The 14180-nt window shown below is 40.8% G+C and overlaps 1 protein-coding gene across 3 annotated transcripts in view; it reads left to right on the forward strand.

The window, feature by feature from the left end:
* LOC128412425 (disintegrin and metalloproteinase domain-containing protein 9-like) overlaps positions 1 to 14180 on the forward strand; it is a 43610-nt gene that overhangs the window by 5858 nt on the left and 23572 nt on the right. For 2 of the 3 annotated variants that reach the window (XM_053385313.1, XM_053385311.1), the window contains exons 3-11: positions 878 to 939; positions 1216 to 1294; positions 1771 to 1847; positions 2554 to 2755; positions 5015 to 5083; positions 6876 to 6947; positions 11252 to 11424; positions 11869 to 11947; positions 13461 to 13618. In XM_053385313.1, coding sequence (XP_053241288.1) covers positions 878 to 939; positions 1216 to 1294; positions 1771 to 1847; positions 2554 to 2755; positions 5015 to 5083; positions 6876 to 6947; positions 11252 to 11424; positions 11869 to 11947; positions 13461 to 13618 — 971 coding nt within the window. Of the gene's footprint in view, positions 1 to 877; positions 940 to 1215; positions 1295 to 1748; positions 1848 to 2553; positions 2756 to 5014; positions 5084 to 6875; positions 6948 to 11251; positions 11425 to 11868; positions 11948 to 13460; positions 13619 to 14180 lie in introns of those variants that run through there. The other variant, XM_053385314.1, reaches the window with a different exon arrangement.

Consider the following 14180-nt stretch of genomic DNA (forward strand, 5'->3'; position numbering starts at 1 on the left):
TACCGCTTTATAGCGGGAAGGTAACGGCGTTTCCGTGTGCTGCGCTGGTGCTGGCTCGCCAGATGCAGCTTTGTCACGCTGGCCACGTGACCCGGAAGTGTCTTCGGACGGCGCCAGCTCCCGGCCTTTTAAGCGAGATGAGCACGCAACCCTAGAGTCGGACACGACTGGCCCGTACGGGCGGGGGTACCTTTACCTTTACCTTTATACTACATTTTAAAAGATTTGCCTTGAGAAAGTCTTTAAACCTCTTTTGTTGACCACTGGCATACATGCATACACACTGATGGAGTTCATTGCTTGTAGAATATTATTTTTCTATTTTAATTGCTGGATGGCTGTGAGTTAACATTTACTATACCTATCTCCCTGACACAGTCTCTAGTCTGACATGACTTCACCTCCCTTTCAAAAATCTTATTGGAGAGTTTGGGAAATTGTGCCTTGGCTGTTTCCAGGCTTGTTCTTCTTTAAATCACAATAGCATAATCTTGCTGAAACAAGTTTGGAGAAAGGAAAGGGGAACTAAAATGAATTCTTTTCTTCTCTGTACGAACACTAATTTTAAAAAATTAACAACAAAAGATAATCGGTGTCTGATTTCCCTATCAAAATTTATTGCTAGTTTTGACATCATTTGCTCCCGGAATGTGGTACATAGAGGTATAGTCAGAACACTGATAGACATGAATAGGTCTAATCAAGTTTACAACCAACTGATTTATATAAATAAGTACATAACTGTTATATTAAGCTTTTCTCATAAGCTCCACCCTCTCCAAGCTTGAACACATGATAAATTAAGAGTAAGTTATCAGGGAGGATGGTAATGAGAATTAATTAACTATTCTGTATTCCCCCCCTCGTCTAACTTTAGACAGAGATATCTTATATTATTAAAATGGAAGAAAATGACAGAGTTGTTCATCTTAAACAGAGGTAAGTGACTGCATCCGTTGATAAATTGTTGAATGTGCGACTTCTGTCCCAAGAGGCATTATCTGTAGATGTGGAAGACTACTCTCTTTTTTTTCTTATTAAGATATAATATAAGAATAAGATGTGAAAATAGAAATGAAAGTTTGAGCCCATCGCTGAACAAAGTAACTTTCAGAGGAGTAGTTTATCTTAATCCATTGCAATACTTTACCATGCCTCAGAGATTGCAACTAGCAAACTATAATTCTGCCTTTTGATTTATTTTTAAACTTTCAGATCTTTTATAACTGCAAATATGCCTATTTATACATATAATGTGAAGGGAGACCGGATTGCAGATTATCCATATATTCAGGTAAATTTTATTCATATGCACCCCAATAGTTTAAGGTATTAGGAGACATGTGCCCAATTATTTTTAAAATGGGCATGTGAAAATGTAATTTTTTTACGGTAAATTCTGAAAGTTTATGTAGAACTCAGGTAGATTTATTTTCAGTGTCTGGAGTATCAATACTACTTGTTGAAACCCAATATCTTATTCAAACTGTTCTGCATTTTGCTCCTTTTACATTTTTTAATATGTAATTGTTTTTAGCTGTTTTTATATATGGAACTGTTTTATATATATCATACTGTAAATCGCTTCAAGATGCCTCATGAGAAGTGATTCAGAAATAATCATGTGTGGGTTTTATGATGAATCACCTGGATTTGTGCAGGATGTCAAAGTTATTAACCCTGAGCTGAGCATGGTTCAGTCATTTTGTCAAGCTGTTCTATTCAACTTCATTTGATTATTTCCTAAGGATGTGTATTTGGTCCTTGCAGGACAACTGCTATTACGGTGGATATGTAGAAGACGCCTTGGACTCTCAGGCCTTTCTCTCTACCTGCTTTGGGCTTTGGTAATAAAGATGTTGGGGTAGAACTGAAAGAGATATACACCATGAGCCTTAAGTTGTGAATAATTGTGCCTCTACAGAGTATATTTTATGCAGACCTCCCTCCATAAGAGTTGGGTAAAGCAACTGTCTAAGTTTAATTTAGTTTTCATTTCTTGTATATGCAAACACAATGATAAGGCACTGTGGGAAGCAAGCAGTTTTTGGGACCCAAGACATACTTGTTATACCTTCAATTCTAAATATATTATACTTTCAATTCTAAGTACCAAAATAACATCAATTCTTAAAGAACTATATGATGAAATGATCCAAATTATGAATCTTCCAAGTACATGGAATGAAACCTCATAGCAATATACATAAAGTTGAATGCCACAGGCTGTTCTCCATCTTAAATGTGGATTATAAATTTTTGGCAAACAGATTAAACTATGTTATAGGGCAGTACATCAATGAACACCAAAGGGTTTTATTAGGGTAATATTTCTCAAAGATAATATACAAGCCATGATAAATATATTAGACAATGCAACCCATACAGCAAAACCTACTGTTCTATACTGAGTGGGAACTCACTCAAGCTAAAATTTGATGATAAGCCAGATAAATATGATTCAGGACCATCAATTGCCTTTCCCTGGCTTAATGCATTTGCTGATTTGTTGACCCTAAGTCTGTCTTTTGGGTTTCCGTCCCAACCCCCCAGGGGACATGTGCAAATTGGGACTTTACTCTATGAAATTGAACCTATTGAGAATTCTTCCACATTTCAACACCTTATTTATCGAAAGACTCCAGAGGACCTTGAACCGTGCAGAGGAATAATTGAAGGTGGAACATATTTAAGAAGTGAAGCTGGAGAAATAAGAATAGTTGACAGTGATGGCCCAATTCCTTCTGCCACGGGAGTAAGTAGTTTTTGGTTTTGCTGAATCCATACATCAAATTGATTTCATGTACCAAATGTGGCTTAAAGGTCCTAAGCGTAAGATCCTTCTTCCCTGTTTGGGGATGTAGAAAGATATGTTCCTCACTGTTGGGGAGGGTAGAAGGGAAATGGAAAAACGTGGTTCCCACCATCGATTTTGATAGTTTCTGCCATTCCACATTGCTGCTTGGTGGGAAATAATAATAATAATAATTTATTATTTATTATTTATACCCCACCCATCTGGCTGAGTTTCCCCAGCCACTCTGGGCGGCTGCTAATCGAGTGTTAAAAACAATACAGCATTAAATATTAAAAACTTCCCTGAACAGGGCTGCATTCAGATGTCTTTTAAAGATAGGATAGCTGCTTATTTCCTTCACATTCCCCAGGGTGGGCGCCACTACCGAGAAGGCCCTCTGTCTGGTTCCCTGTAACCTCACTTCTCGCAATGAGGGAACTGCCAGAAGGCCCTCGGCACTGGACCTCAGTGTCCCGGCTGGATGATGGGGGTGGAAACGCTCCTTCAGGTATTCAGGACCGAGGCCATTTAGGGCTTTAAAGGTCAGCACCAACACTTTGAATTGTGCTCGGAAACATCCTGGGAGCCAATGTAGATCTCTCAGAACCGGTGTTATGTGGTCCCGGCGGCCACTCCCAGTCACCAGTCTAGCTGCTGCATTCTGGATTAATTGCAGTTTCCGGGTCACCTTCAAAGGTAGCCCCACATAGAGCGCATTGCAGTAGTCCAAGCAGGAGATAACCAGAGCATGCACCACTCTGGCAAGACAGTCTGTGGGCAGGAAGGGTCTTAGTCTGCGTACCAGATGGAGCTGATAAACAGCTGCCCTGGACACAGAATTAACCTGCACCTCCATGGACAGCTGTGAGTCCAAAATGACTCCCAGGCTGCGCACCTGGTCCTTCAGGAGCACAGTTACCCTATTCAGGACCAGGCAATCCCCCACACCCGCCCACCCCCTGTCCCCCCAAAACAGTACTTCTGTCTTGTCAGGATTCAACCTCAATCCTTTAGCCACCATCCATCCTCCAACCGCCTCCAGGCACTCACACAGGACCTTCACCGCCTTCACTGGTTCCGATTTAAAAGAGAGGTAGAGCTGGGTGTCATCTGCATATTGATGAACACCCAGCCCAAACCCCCTGATGATCTCTCCCAGCGGCTTCATATAGATATTAAAAATATATTTTTATTAGAATAGATATTAGTGACATCCTCTGTTGCTGAATATGGTGGTCTTTGAAAGAGAGTAGGGATGGTAGTCTTGACCGGGAAGGATGTGGAGTGTGAGCAGGGGCACCGACTTGCCCCCCACATTGAGGGGGCCCTGCGTCACATGACATCATATGCACAACATCATGCGCTGGGTGGGAGGTGCCAGGGGGGCTGTTGCCCTGAGCGCAGAATCTGGGGAGATGCTAACCAGGCGCCCCATGCAGAGATCCCTGTTGCGCTCTGCCAGCGGCCCTCTGTGCCTCGCCCCCGCCAGCACACAAGCGCTTGCCCATCGGCAAGTGGGGGATGGGGAGCTCAGAGGGTGTGTTTGCAGGTGGGAGGCTGATCTGTTTGGGGACCCCTCGATATTGGGGGGCTTGGCCCCCTACCCACAAATATTAAGGGGGACGAAGCCCCTTCCACCCTGTATAGTTGATGCCCCTGAATATGAGAAAGGAGAAGAAGGGAGACGATAGTGTAAGTTAGGGGCACATTTGGTTATTGTATCTGCAGAAGAAACGTTTTGAAAGAGGAAGATCTCTAACACTTAACATACAAAGTTAAAAACAGTTTAAAACAACAGTTTAGATGTTTAAACTTTTTAATACTGCATTTTCAATTGTTGTAACCTGCCCTGGGAACTTTGAGTTAAGGGTATGTAATAAATTAAAATAATAATATTATTCATTTCAATCTATTGTTGCAATTTTTTTGTTGCATACGATTGTACTTTTATTGTAAGGGTGATTCTTAAGTTTGGTTCTATGTAAGCCACCTAGATAACTTCTCTTAACGGGTTAGAAATAACAAAACCAATAAGTTTAACTAGGGTAAAGGATGGATGAAATAGAATTATTGGGGTAAGAGCTTCTAGCTGAATAATGGGTATAGTTGTTTATTGTAAGGTTAATTTTAGGTGATAGGCCTGTTTAGGTTTCTTCTAAAGGAATATTCATGGCACATTTCTGCAATGAAACTTTATTATATGTATTTTTTTTTCAGTTAGATGATCTTGAATATGACCCGCCTGTCAGATATCTAGAATATTATGCTGTTGTTGACAAAAGCACGGTAAATGTTGCCATAGTAAATGTTGCCATATTTATTTACTAGCAGCCTCATATTTGGTGTTGCTCAGGAGTTCTGAGACCAAAAAATCAATGCACTTTTTTAAGGTTTGATGTCCACTGTCTTGAGTCAAAATGTTGTCCAATTGTATCTAAACATAGACAAAAACCTCCTAATGCAAAATTTTGTTATATATTAAGAGGTGTTCAAATGCATATCAAGCAGACCTTTCCACCTTAAAATATATGGTAGGCTTATTACCACTGTTTATATCCTGCCTTTCATGATATAAATCATGCCAAAGTGGCTTTCAAGTAACATATGTATAGTAATACACATGCACATATACATACACTAAGGCAACAAACACCACTATTGCCTCATTACGTGAACCATCTTTTGAACACCACAACACACACTTAACTAGCTGTAAAGTAACATAAACATGATATGTAATAAAACTGTAATTTTAATCGTCATATCAAAAAGCACAGTTCCTGATGGCAACATATCATATCTTCTATATGTACTGTGGTACCATGGGTTACAGACGCTTCAGGTTACAGCTCCGCTAACCCAGATATAGTACCTTGGGTTAAGAACTTTGCTTCAGGATGAGAACAGAAAACATGTGGCGGCAGCGCTGCGGCAGCGGGAGGCCCCATTAGCTAAAGTGGTACCTCAGGTTAAGAACAGCTTAAGGTTAAGAACAGACCTCTGGAACGAATTAAGTTCTTAACCCGAGGTACCACTGTATTGGTATCGTACAGTCCAAGGATTGTCAAGTTCAAAGATTACAATGCAGTTCCTGTTGGCAGCGCCATTTCATTCTGATATCTTCCTTCTGCGTCATCCTATGTCTGAAAGTGTGACAAACGGAACCGATTAGTAACAAAAGGCAGCTAATAGTAGAACAGTTGTCAGGATACATCCTTGTTTCAGCCATTGGGCTTCTTCAGCGACAAGGTTACCAGGAAATTCCTCAGTGGGTTTTAGGGGTTGCTTCTATATAAGCATAGCTTTAATGGTTATTGACATTGAGCATCTTTGACTGGCAACTTCTGCGTTCCTGAGGACCACTTTCTACTGAAAAAAACCTACTGAGGCCACCTCACAAGAAGAGAAGACTCCCTGGAAAAGACCCTGATGTTGGGAAAGATGGAGGGCACAAGGAGAAGGGGACGACAGAGGACGAGATGGTGGGACAGTGTTCTCGAAGCTACCAGCATGAGTTTGACCAAACTGCAGGAGGCAGGGGAAGACAGGAGTGCCTGGCGTGCTCTGATCCAGGGGGTCACGAAGAGTCGGACATGACTAAACGACTAAACAACATCGTGTGTGTTGTGGTGTTCATATACATACACTGACACATACACCCACCCCCACACCAATCAACATAAATATTACAGGTCTCTTTCAAGTTTGTTTTCAGGACTACAGACTTCCAGTTAAAACATATTGAGAGTTTGAGTTATTAGGATGTGTATAGTTATCCTTGGCTAGCTAAATGGAATAATTAGGATACCGGTAGTTTATTGAGGGGGGAAATTATATTACTAATTTCAATAGTTGTTGAAAGATGCATATATCCCACACCTTTTTTTATATCGATTGTAGTTTCTAATAGTATGGAGTATTTGTATTCATTTAGAATCTTAGGTTTATGAAACTCTCAACATACGATATTTTAATGAAAATTATCCAAAGGAGTATTAATGATGAGGAGGGAATTTGAATGCATCTGAAGAACCCATGTCATAGTTAAACATTTTGTCTTTCATTTTCTCTCCTTTAGTTTATTCTCAATCATCGCAATGAAACTCAGTTAGTGTTGATAATGCTTCGTATGATCTCTGATGTTCACAGCGTGAGTATATTTTATAAGACCTTTTCTGTGAATCTCATGGAGAACTGATTGCTGCCCCAATAGAAAACAAATCAGATATCCAATATTTTGGTTTAGCTTTGATTGGGGAGTAGTGTGTCCACCCAAACACAAATGGTAGCAGCAAACAGGGGTGTGTGGTCCGCCCCGGGTGTCATCCCTGAGGGCGTGAATAAATGGCACACTGTGGGGAGCAGCACTTACCGCCTGCAGCGTGCCCAAGCCACACGCCTCTTCTGGGAGTGATGCAGTGGCTCAGGGCCCCACACTGCCCGAAACAGCAGTGTGGGGCTTGCGTCCGCCAGGCGGACTCGCCGCAGCACTTCCGTGCGCAACTTGCCCCGCCAATGCCGCTCCGGGTGCCGGGGCAGCTAGCTACGCCCCTAGCAGCAAAGATGGGTCTTAGGATCTTTCTAATTCAGGTCTCATTACACACAGAAATGTGATTTTCTTCTGGATTTGTAGTTAGAAATCTAGTTCATCAGGTAGAGTTCTTAATGGTTGTTTGGCCCTAATTTAATGCATCCTGACCCTGCAAATATTCTTGTGTTTTTTAAAATCAATTTAGTGGTGCCCTAGAATTTTTTCTTATCCTTAAACTTATTGTTTATATTTATAGTATTTTTAAATAATGTTTTTCTTTGCATATAGTAAGTGTAGCCTCAGGCCATATCCAGTCTAAATAACAAACAGGTACACTTCCAGAAGACTAGAAAATTCAGGTGTGCCTTAAACTGGAGCTAACCTCTTTTAACTACATTGTTTTCTCCAAAAGAAAGATGTGAAATGGAATGATAACTGACCAGGGAGTCTCTAATGCCTTTGTTTGTGATTTCGTTTTCTTGAGAGATTCAGTCAAAAATGACCTATTTGAATTATTGTGCCCCAGTATTCTAAGCGTAATGTTTTGTCCTTCCATTTGTGCAAGTGGGAGGCACTTGTAGAGACAGCCTGTGAAGGTAGGGTACTTACTATTTATTATTTTTCACTTTATTTCATACCATGAATTTTCAGTCGTGAAGGGCTGTTACGGTAGCTTACAAATAAGACCATAACAAATAATTTAATAGAACATAATACAATAAAGAATTTATAGCAGTAAAATAGCATAAAATATACTGCAAACAAACACTTAAAAAGCAACAGCATTATAAAAACAGAACAGCATCAGCATTCAAATTATTGAGGGATTAGGGTGATTTACAGTACCACTATCAGGTTTTTTGGAAGAGAAGGGTTTAACAAAGAAAAAGAAAAAAAAGACACAAGACTAAAGAACTTAACCCCAAAAGGGAATTTGAAGACAAGGGGAAAATACTACAAAGCATCAATCTCTGAACCATTGTTAGAAATATAAATTGGGAAAGCTATCTTTGAAAGAGTGGGGGTGGATGAGACGGACAGAGAGAGAGAGAGAGAGAGAATGTGTTGGAAAGCGAGGAAGCAAAAGTGAGGGGAGAGAGACAAAGAGATAAGAGGGATGGAAATACAGTGGTACCTTGGGTTACATACACTTCAGGTTACATACGCTTCAGACTACAGACTGAAATAGTGCTTCGGGTTAAGAACTTTGCTTCAGGATAAGAACAGAAATCGTGCTCTGGCAGCAGGAGGCCCCATTAGCTAAAGTGGTGCTTAAGGTTAAGAACAGTTTCAGGTTAAGAACAGACCTCCGGAACGAATTAAGTACTTAACCCGAGGTACCACTGTATATTCGGAGTCGAGAGAGGATTTCATGCTCTTTATTCAGCTCATAGTGGTGAGGAGGAATGGAAGTTCCCCCAGAATGTCTGCTTTATATACATTATTTACACAATGGGCCCCACGTGATTGGCTAATTCCAGAATTCTCCTGTAGGCCAATCAGGTTGCGGATTCACTTCCACCTGGAGCTGGATTGGGTGGCTCCTGTGGACCAGTCAGACTGCTGCATTCTGGATCCTATTGTTCTAGGACCAATCAGACTGCTGCATTCTGAATCCTATTGCTCTAGGACCAATCAGACTGCTACATTTTGGATCCTATTCAACTCAGTACATAACAGGGATTGTTACCTGCCCCATATCTGTTGAAACAAATGAAGAAGTACGGTAAGTATGCTTGGCAGCATATTACATGCAAAAATTGGACCAGCTGTACTCAGGCTTTAGTAGGGCAACCAGAAGCAGAAGCAGAAGGACTGGGAGCATAGGTGTAGCCAGGATTTTTGTTAGGGGGGAGGACTTTGTTGGGGGTGGCAGAACCAATGTGATTGGTCAATTAGTTAAATATTTTTATTGTTTTACTTGATCTAGGGGGTCAGCTGCCCCCCTCTGCCCCCTGGCTATGCCCATGACTGGGAGAGCAGGCACCCCCAAACCACAGTAGGATTTTCAGTGGGCATGAATGCAGGGTGTACACCCAGCTAGAAGTTCCAAGAGTCAATCAAGCAGATTGCTCTTAATACTACATCAAATACAGGAGTGCAAAAACAATTAAAACTTTAGGAAAACAAAAGTATATTGTCTGCTGTAAAAGAAGGTCCACTGGATTCAAATGGGTTGAAAGTGCCAGGGATGATTTCTGAAAATTGTTATAAAGGCTGTGTATAAGGTTTTGGTATACTTCATTGAAAACTGGCAGAGTGATTCCTTCATAGAAATGTAGAGTTGGAAGGGACCCAAAGGGTCATTTAGTTCAAACCCTAATGTCCCATTTCCTTGACACCCAAATGCAAACAAGACATTTTTCTGCAGCATCCAAGTGCTGTGACATTTGTATCAATGTAGAAATTGAGGGGTTTAACTTATTCAAAAGGAATATACCAAACAGGAAGGGAGGAAGAGTAGCATTATATGTAAAGGTGTACACTTGAGAAGCAATTCATGACTTGGAGCATGGAGGGCAGATTGAGAATGCATAGGTAAAAACTGTAGGAGAGGGATATAGTGGTGTTACTGTGGGTGTCTGCTGTAGAACTCAAGCCAGGCTAAAACTTAGATGATGCCTTCCTAGAGCAGATTACCAAACATTCAAAAAGGAGAGATATAGTATTCATGGGAGACTTCAAGGACCCCAATATCTGTTGGAATTCAGACTCTGCCAAGAACGTAAGGTCCAACAAATTCCTCCATTGCCTTGCTGACAATTTCATTTCCCAGAAGGTGGAAAAAGCAACAAGAGGATAATCTCTCATGGACCTGGTCCTCACCAACAAGAAGGAACTGCTGGACAAAGTGCAAGCCCTGGGAACCTTGGGAGGAAGTGATAATGTTCTCTTTTTTAAAAAAATATGATATTTATTAAAGTTTAACAATTACAAAAAAAGAAAAGAAAAAGCAAGCAATAGAAGAGTTACAATACTTCAAAAATGAAAGAGAATACAATAAAAAAAACAGTACAGCAGAACAATAAAAAAAGAAAAAACGAAAACATTTAAAAACAAAAACATTTTTTAAAAAAACCACATCTGATATTTTCATATCTTTATCTTTCATTTACTTATTTCCTCGACTTCCTCACACCTCCCTTTTTTGTATTCTAATTCAATTAGCTGTTTCAGCAAGTCCTTTCCCTCTTTCTCAGATTTTGTTCTATAATTTATCTTAACGCAGTTTCACCTTAAATTTTACACTTTGACCCATTAACAATCCATTTTTACTTAATTCTTTATAACCTTTCTGCTAAAACCATGTGAATTCATTCCAGCATCCTTCTAACATTCATTAATTTTACAATATTTCTGTAAATATACTTTAAATTTTTTCCAATCTTCTTCCACCGACTCTTCTCCCTGGTCTCGGATTCTGCCAGTCATTTCCGCCAGTTCCATGTAGTCCATCACCTTCATCTGCCATTCTTCCCGGGTGGGTAGATCTTGTGTCTTCCAGGTGATAATGTTCTCTTCAGTTTCATTATACAGAGGCAAGAGGAAACTGAGTGTAGTTGGGGATGCACTGGCAGATGGAGATCCAACCTCTGCATAAAAATCTCCAATGAAGGAGAGTCCGTTCCACTGTCAAGCTACTCTTACTCTCAGAAAGTTCTTCCTGATGTTTCGTGGGAATCTCCTTTCTTGTAACTTGAGAAAGAGTTGTTCTTTCTCAACAGGTCCCTTTCAACTCCACAATTCTAGGTTTCTTTGATTAATCATAGCCGTGTGGGACGGGCACTGTTCCTGACCGCCAGGCAACATTGCTGTTGGCTCTTGACACCAAGGGAAAACTGGAGGTGGTGGGCCAAAATGGAGGCACTTTGGCAACAATACTATGCGTTTTAACTGCACAATTTGGTGTTTTCTGTTTTCAGATATACTTGCCATTAGGTCTTCACCTTTATTTGGTAGGATTGGAGTTGTGGACAGAAAGAGACTACATAACAATTGATACTGAGAATCTTGGCGTGACTTTAGCTGCATTTTACCAATATGCCATCTCTGAGCTTCAACCAAGTGTGGATTTTGATCATTCAGGAATAATTACGTAAGACTCTACGGTTTCTTTCTTGAAATTGTCTGCCTTATTTTTCAACAATATGAAAAGGCCAGATTATTATTACATTATCTCCTCCTCCTCCTCCTCCTCATCATCATCATTATCCTAAAGAAGCCCAGAGTGGCAAATACACAAGTAATGAAGAAAAAAAAAACATTTAAAAAAATTCCTTTGCACCTGTATCAGTTTATAGTAGGAACCCTAGCAAGGACCCTTCCCTTGTCTTTGGTCTTAGCTTATTTATTCATGATTATTATTGTTAATTCATACTCCAGCTTCTTACAAAGTATACACAGGGAGGAAGCTTACATTAAATCTGTAGATTAAAGAAAGATTAAAATGTTCACAAACTTGGGCAAGATAGCTGCTCTGTAACTTTTGCAGTGTTTTATAACTATAACATGCACAGTAATATCTTCTGTTATGTTATAGGGCTAAAGGGTTTCCTGCTGGACTTTCTTCGGGGGACCGGTTTTGTCTTTACACTCTAGTTTCAGTGTCTGCTATTCATGTAGGTGATTATCAGTCTCTTTTTCTCTTTGTAATATATTCCTAAAATTAGTAGGCTGCCAGAGGGAGGGAGGTAAACAGGGGTTCAGCCACTAGTTCTCCAGACCTTCCTTTCCCTGCCATTGCATTCCATTCGGGCCAAGCTACCTGTGACCAAAGGAAATTTGCTGCAATTTTTTTTTTTAAAAAAAAGATGTAAATAACACAGCTGCCGGGGAAAGGAGATTTGGCTCAAATGTGGACTGTAGATTGAGGCAAGAGTGATAGTTCTATCACCATTCACCCCTTGTACAAATATAATACTATTATTTAATTAACTTATTAGTTGCTTTACACAAATGTCTCATAACAATATAAGAACAGGCAGCTGGATCAGGCAGTGGACCTGAGTACAGCGGTACCTCGCCCTCCTGCAGTTTCCAGCTGTTATTCAGAAGCATACTGCCTCTGACTCTGGAAGCAGAGGAGAGCCATTATGGCTACGACACATGGCAGTAATCCAGCCATGAGGTTAGCTGGGCATAGATCATTGAAGCGAGTTTATTCCCATCCAGACAGAGCTGCAGCCGGGCCACCAGCTGAAGCTAGTATAAGGCAATATGACCAGTTGTACACCCAGTGGCAAAAAACAATTACCCCCAAGCAGTGCACCTGATCCTTCTGGGTGAGTGCAACCCCATTGAAACATCTTTACTGGACCTATGTTGAGTAGGCACTTGGTTACAGCCTTCAATGTCCATCCATCGTTAGCAGCTGGATCTAACCTGCCCCAGTGCCATAGTTAGGAAAATGGAGGTGGCCTGCATGGGCAAGCACAGGGGCTTCTAATCAAGTGATGAGGTTGCGGTGCCATGGGAAAAAGAGTGATTGTCTGGGAGGATGGGACCATATCTGGCATCAGACCTCGGGCATGGATTGTTTGGGGTTAGGCCTGTGCTGGTACTACGGCTGGCATCATTGGGGACTGCTGTGTAGTTTGGAAAGGTTCACAGGAGGTGGTGGATGACTGAATTTGTGTCTCCTCTGTCAAACTTGAGGGGGTGCTGATGGGAAGGAGGATGAAATCTGGTGGTTGTTGGTCTAGGAAGTGGGGTGGGAAGGGGACAGGCAGGCCAGCAGGGGCTTTTGGTCTTCTGTCTCATGGCTGATCCCGCTGAGGGAGTGGAGGAAGCAGCTGTACTTCTTCAGGCCTCCATGTGAACTACTCAGCTTGGGACTGGGGGCAGAGTGGGCTGTTGAAAAAGAGGAAAGTGATGAGGACAAAATGAATCCAGGTCTCAAAATGTATTAAGGCGTAACTTGGGGGGTGGGGAAGAGAAAAACAACTTCCTTTCAATAGCACAAATGCTGAAATCATCTTACAAAAAATATAGTTGTAGGGTAGAACCCAGTTTACATATTTTTAAAGCAGTTGAAATGTACTCAAAGGATGTAAATGAAGTATGTATTTATGGAAAGTGTTTGATATTCTGATTACCTCAGTCCCTTCTTTCCTTTTCCTCATTGTATCTCAGACATACAGAAATCCTAAAGTTGATGCTGAAACAATTGCGCATGTGTTGGGTCATTCTCTTGGCTTTGGCCATGATGACACACCCTTAAACAAAGCTCGGGGCTGTGACTGTAATTGCACCAAGCCTGGCAGGTGTATAATGGCGGCAACCGGCAATCCGTGAGTAGTCCTTAATTGATTTCTTTCTTTCTAGTGTTTTTGTCTGAGTTTGGAAAGAAAAGCTGGTCACGTTATATTTTTGCTCAGTTCATTTCTTGCCACTAAAGACATTCTGCTCACTTGTCCTTCTTAGATTCAAACTACAGATTACATTAAGTATCCCATTAGTGTTGTGTGCTTGGCTTTCGTTCCCCCACTGCAACCCTGATCTTAATTGCCCTTTCCATCAACAAGCATGATGATGAAGCTGCTAATTATGCGCTTCACGTAACTTGCACCTGAAAGTTATCTTGTAATCCCTCTTGAAAAAAATGGGAGCTATGCTAGAGTACGTCATTCTCAATAATTTTGTGGAGAACTGAACAGTTTCTTGGTAGATTTCCCACTGGAAGAACCTTCTACAGTACACACACATTAAGCTCCTTTGTGGATTTTCTTTAGAGAAGATAAGCAAGATAAGAATTCTCTTTAATTATCAGATAGATGAAATAAAAAAACTATATTTTTTTTACAAAGTATTGTTATGAGTTTGTGGGTTCTAGACACCCTAAATTCCTGGGTC

This window comes from Podarcis raffonei, chromosome 4 (genome assembly GCF_027172205.1).
Source record: "Podarcis raffonei isolate rPodRaf1 chromosome 4, rPodRaf1.pri, whole genome shotgun sequence".
Taxonomy (NCBI): Eukaryota; Metazoa; Chordata; class Lepidosauria; order Squamata; family Lacertidae; genus Podarcis; species Podarcis raffonei.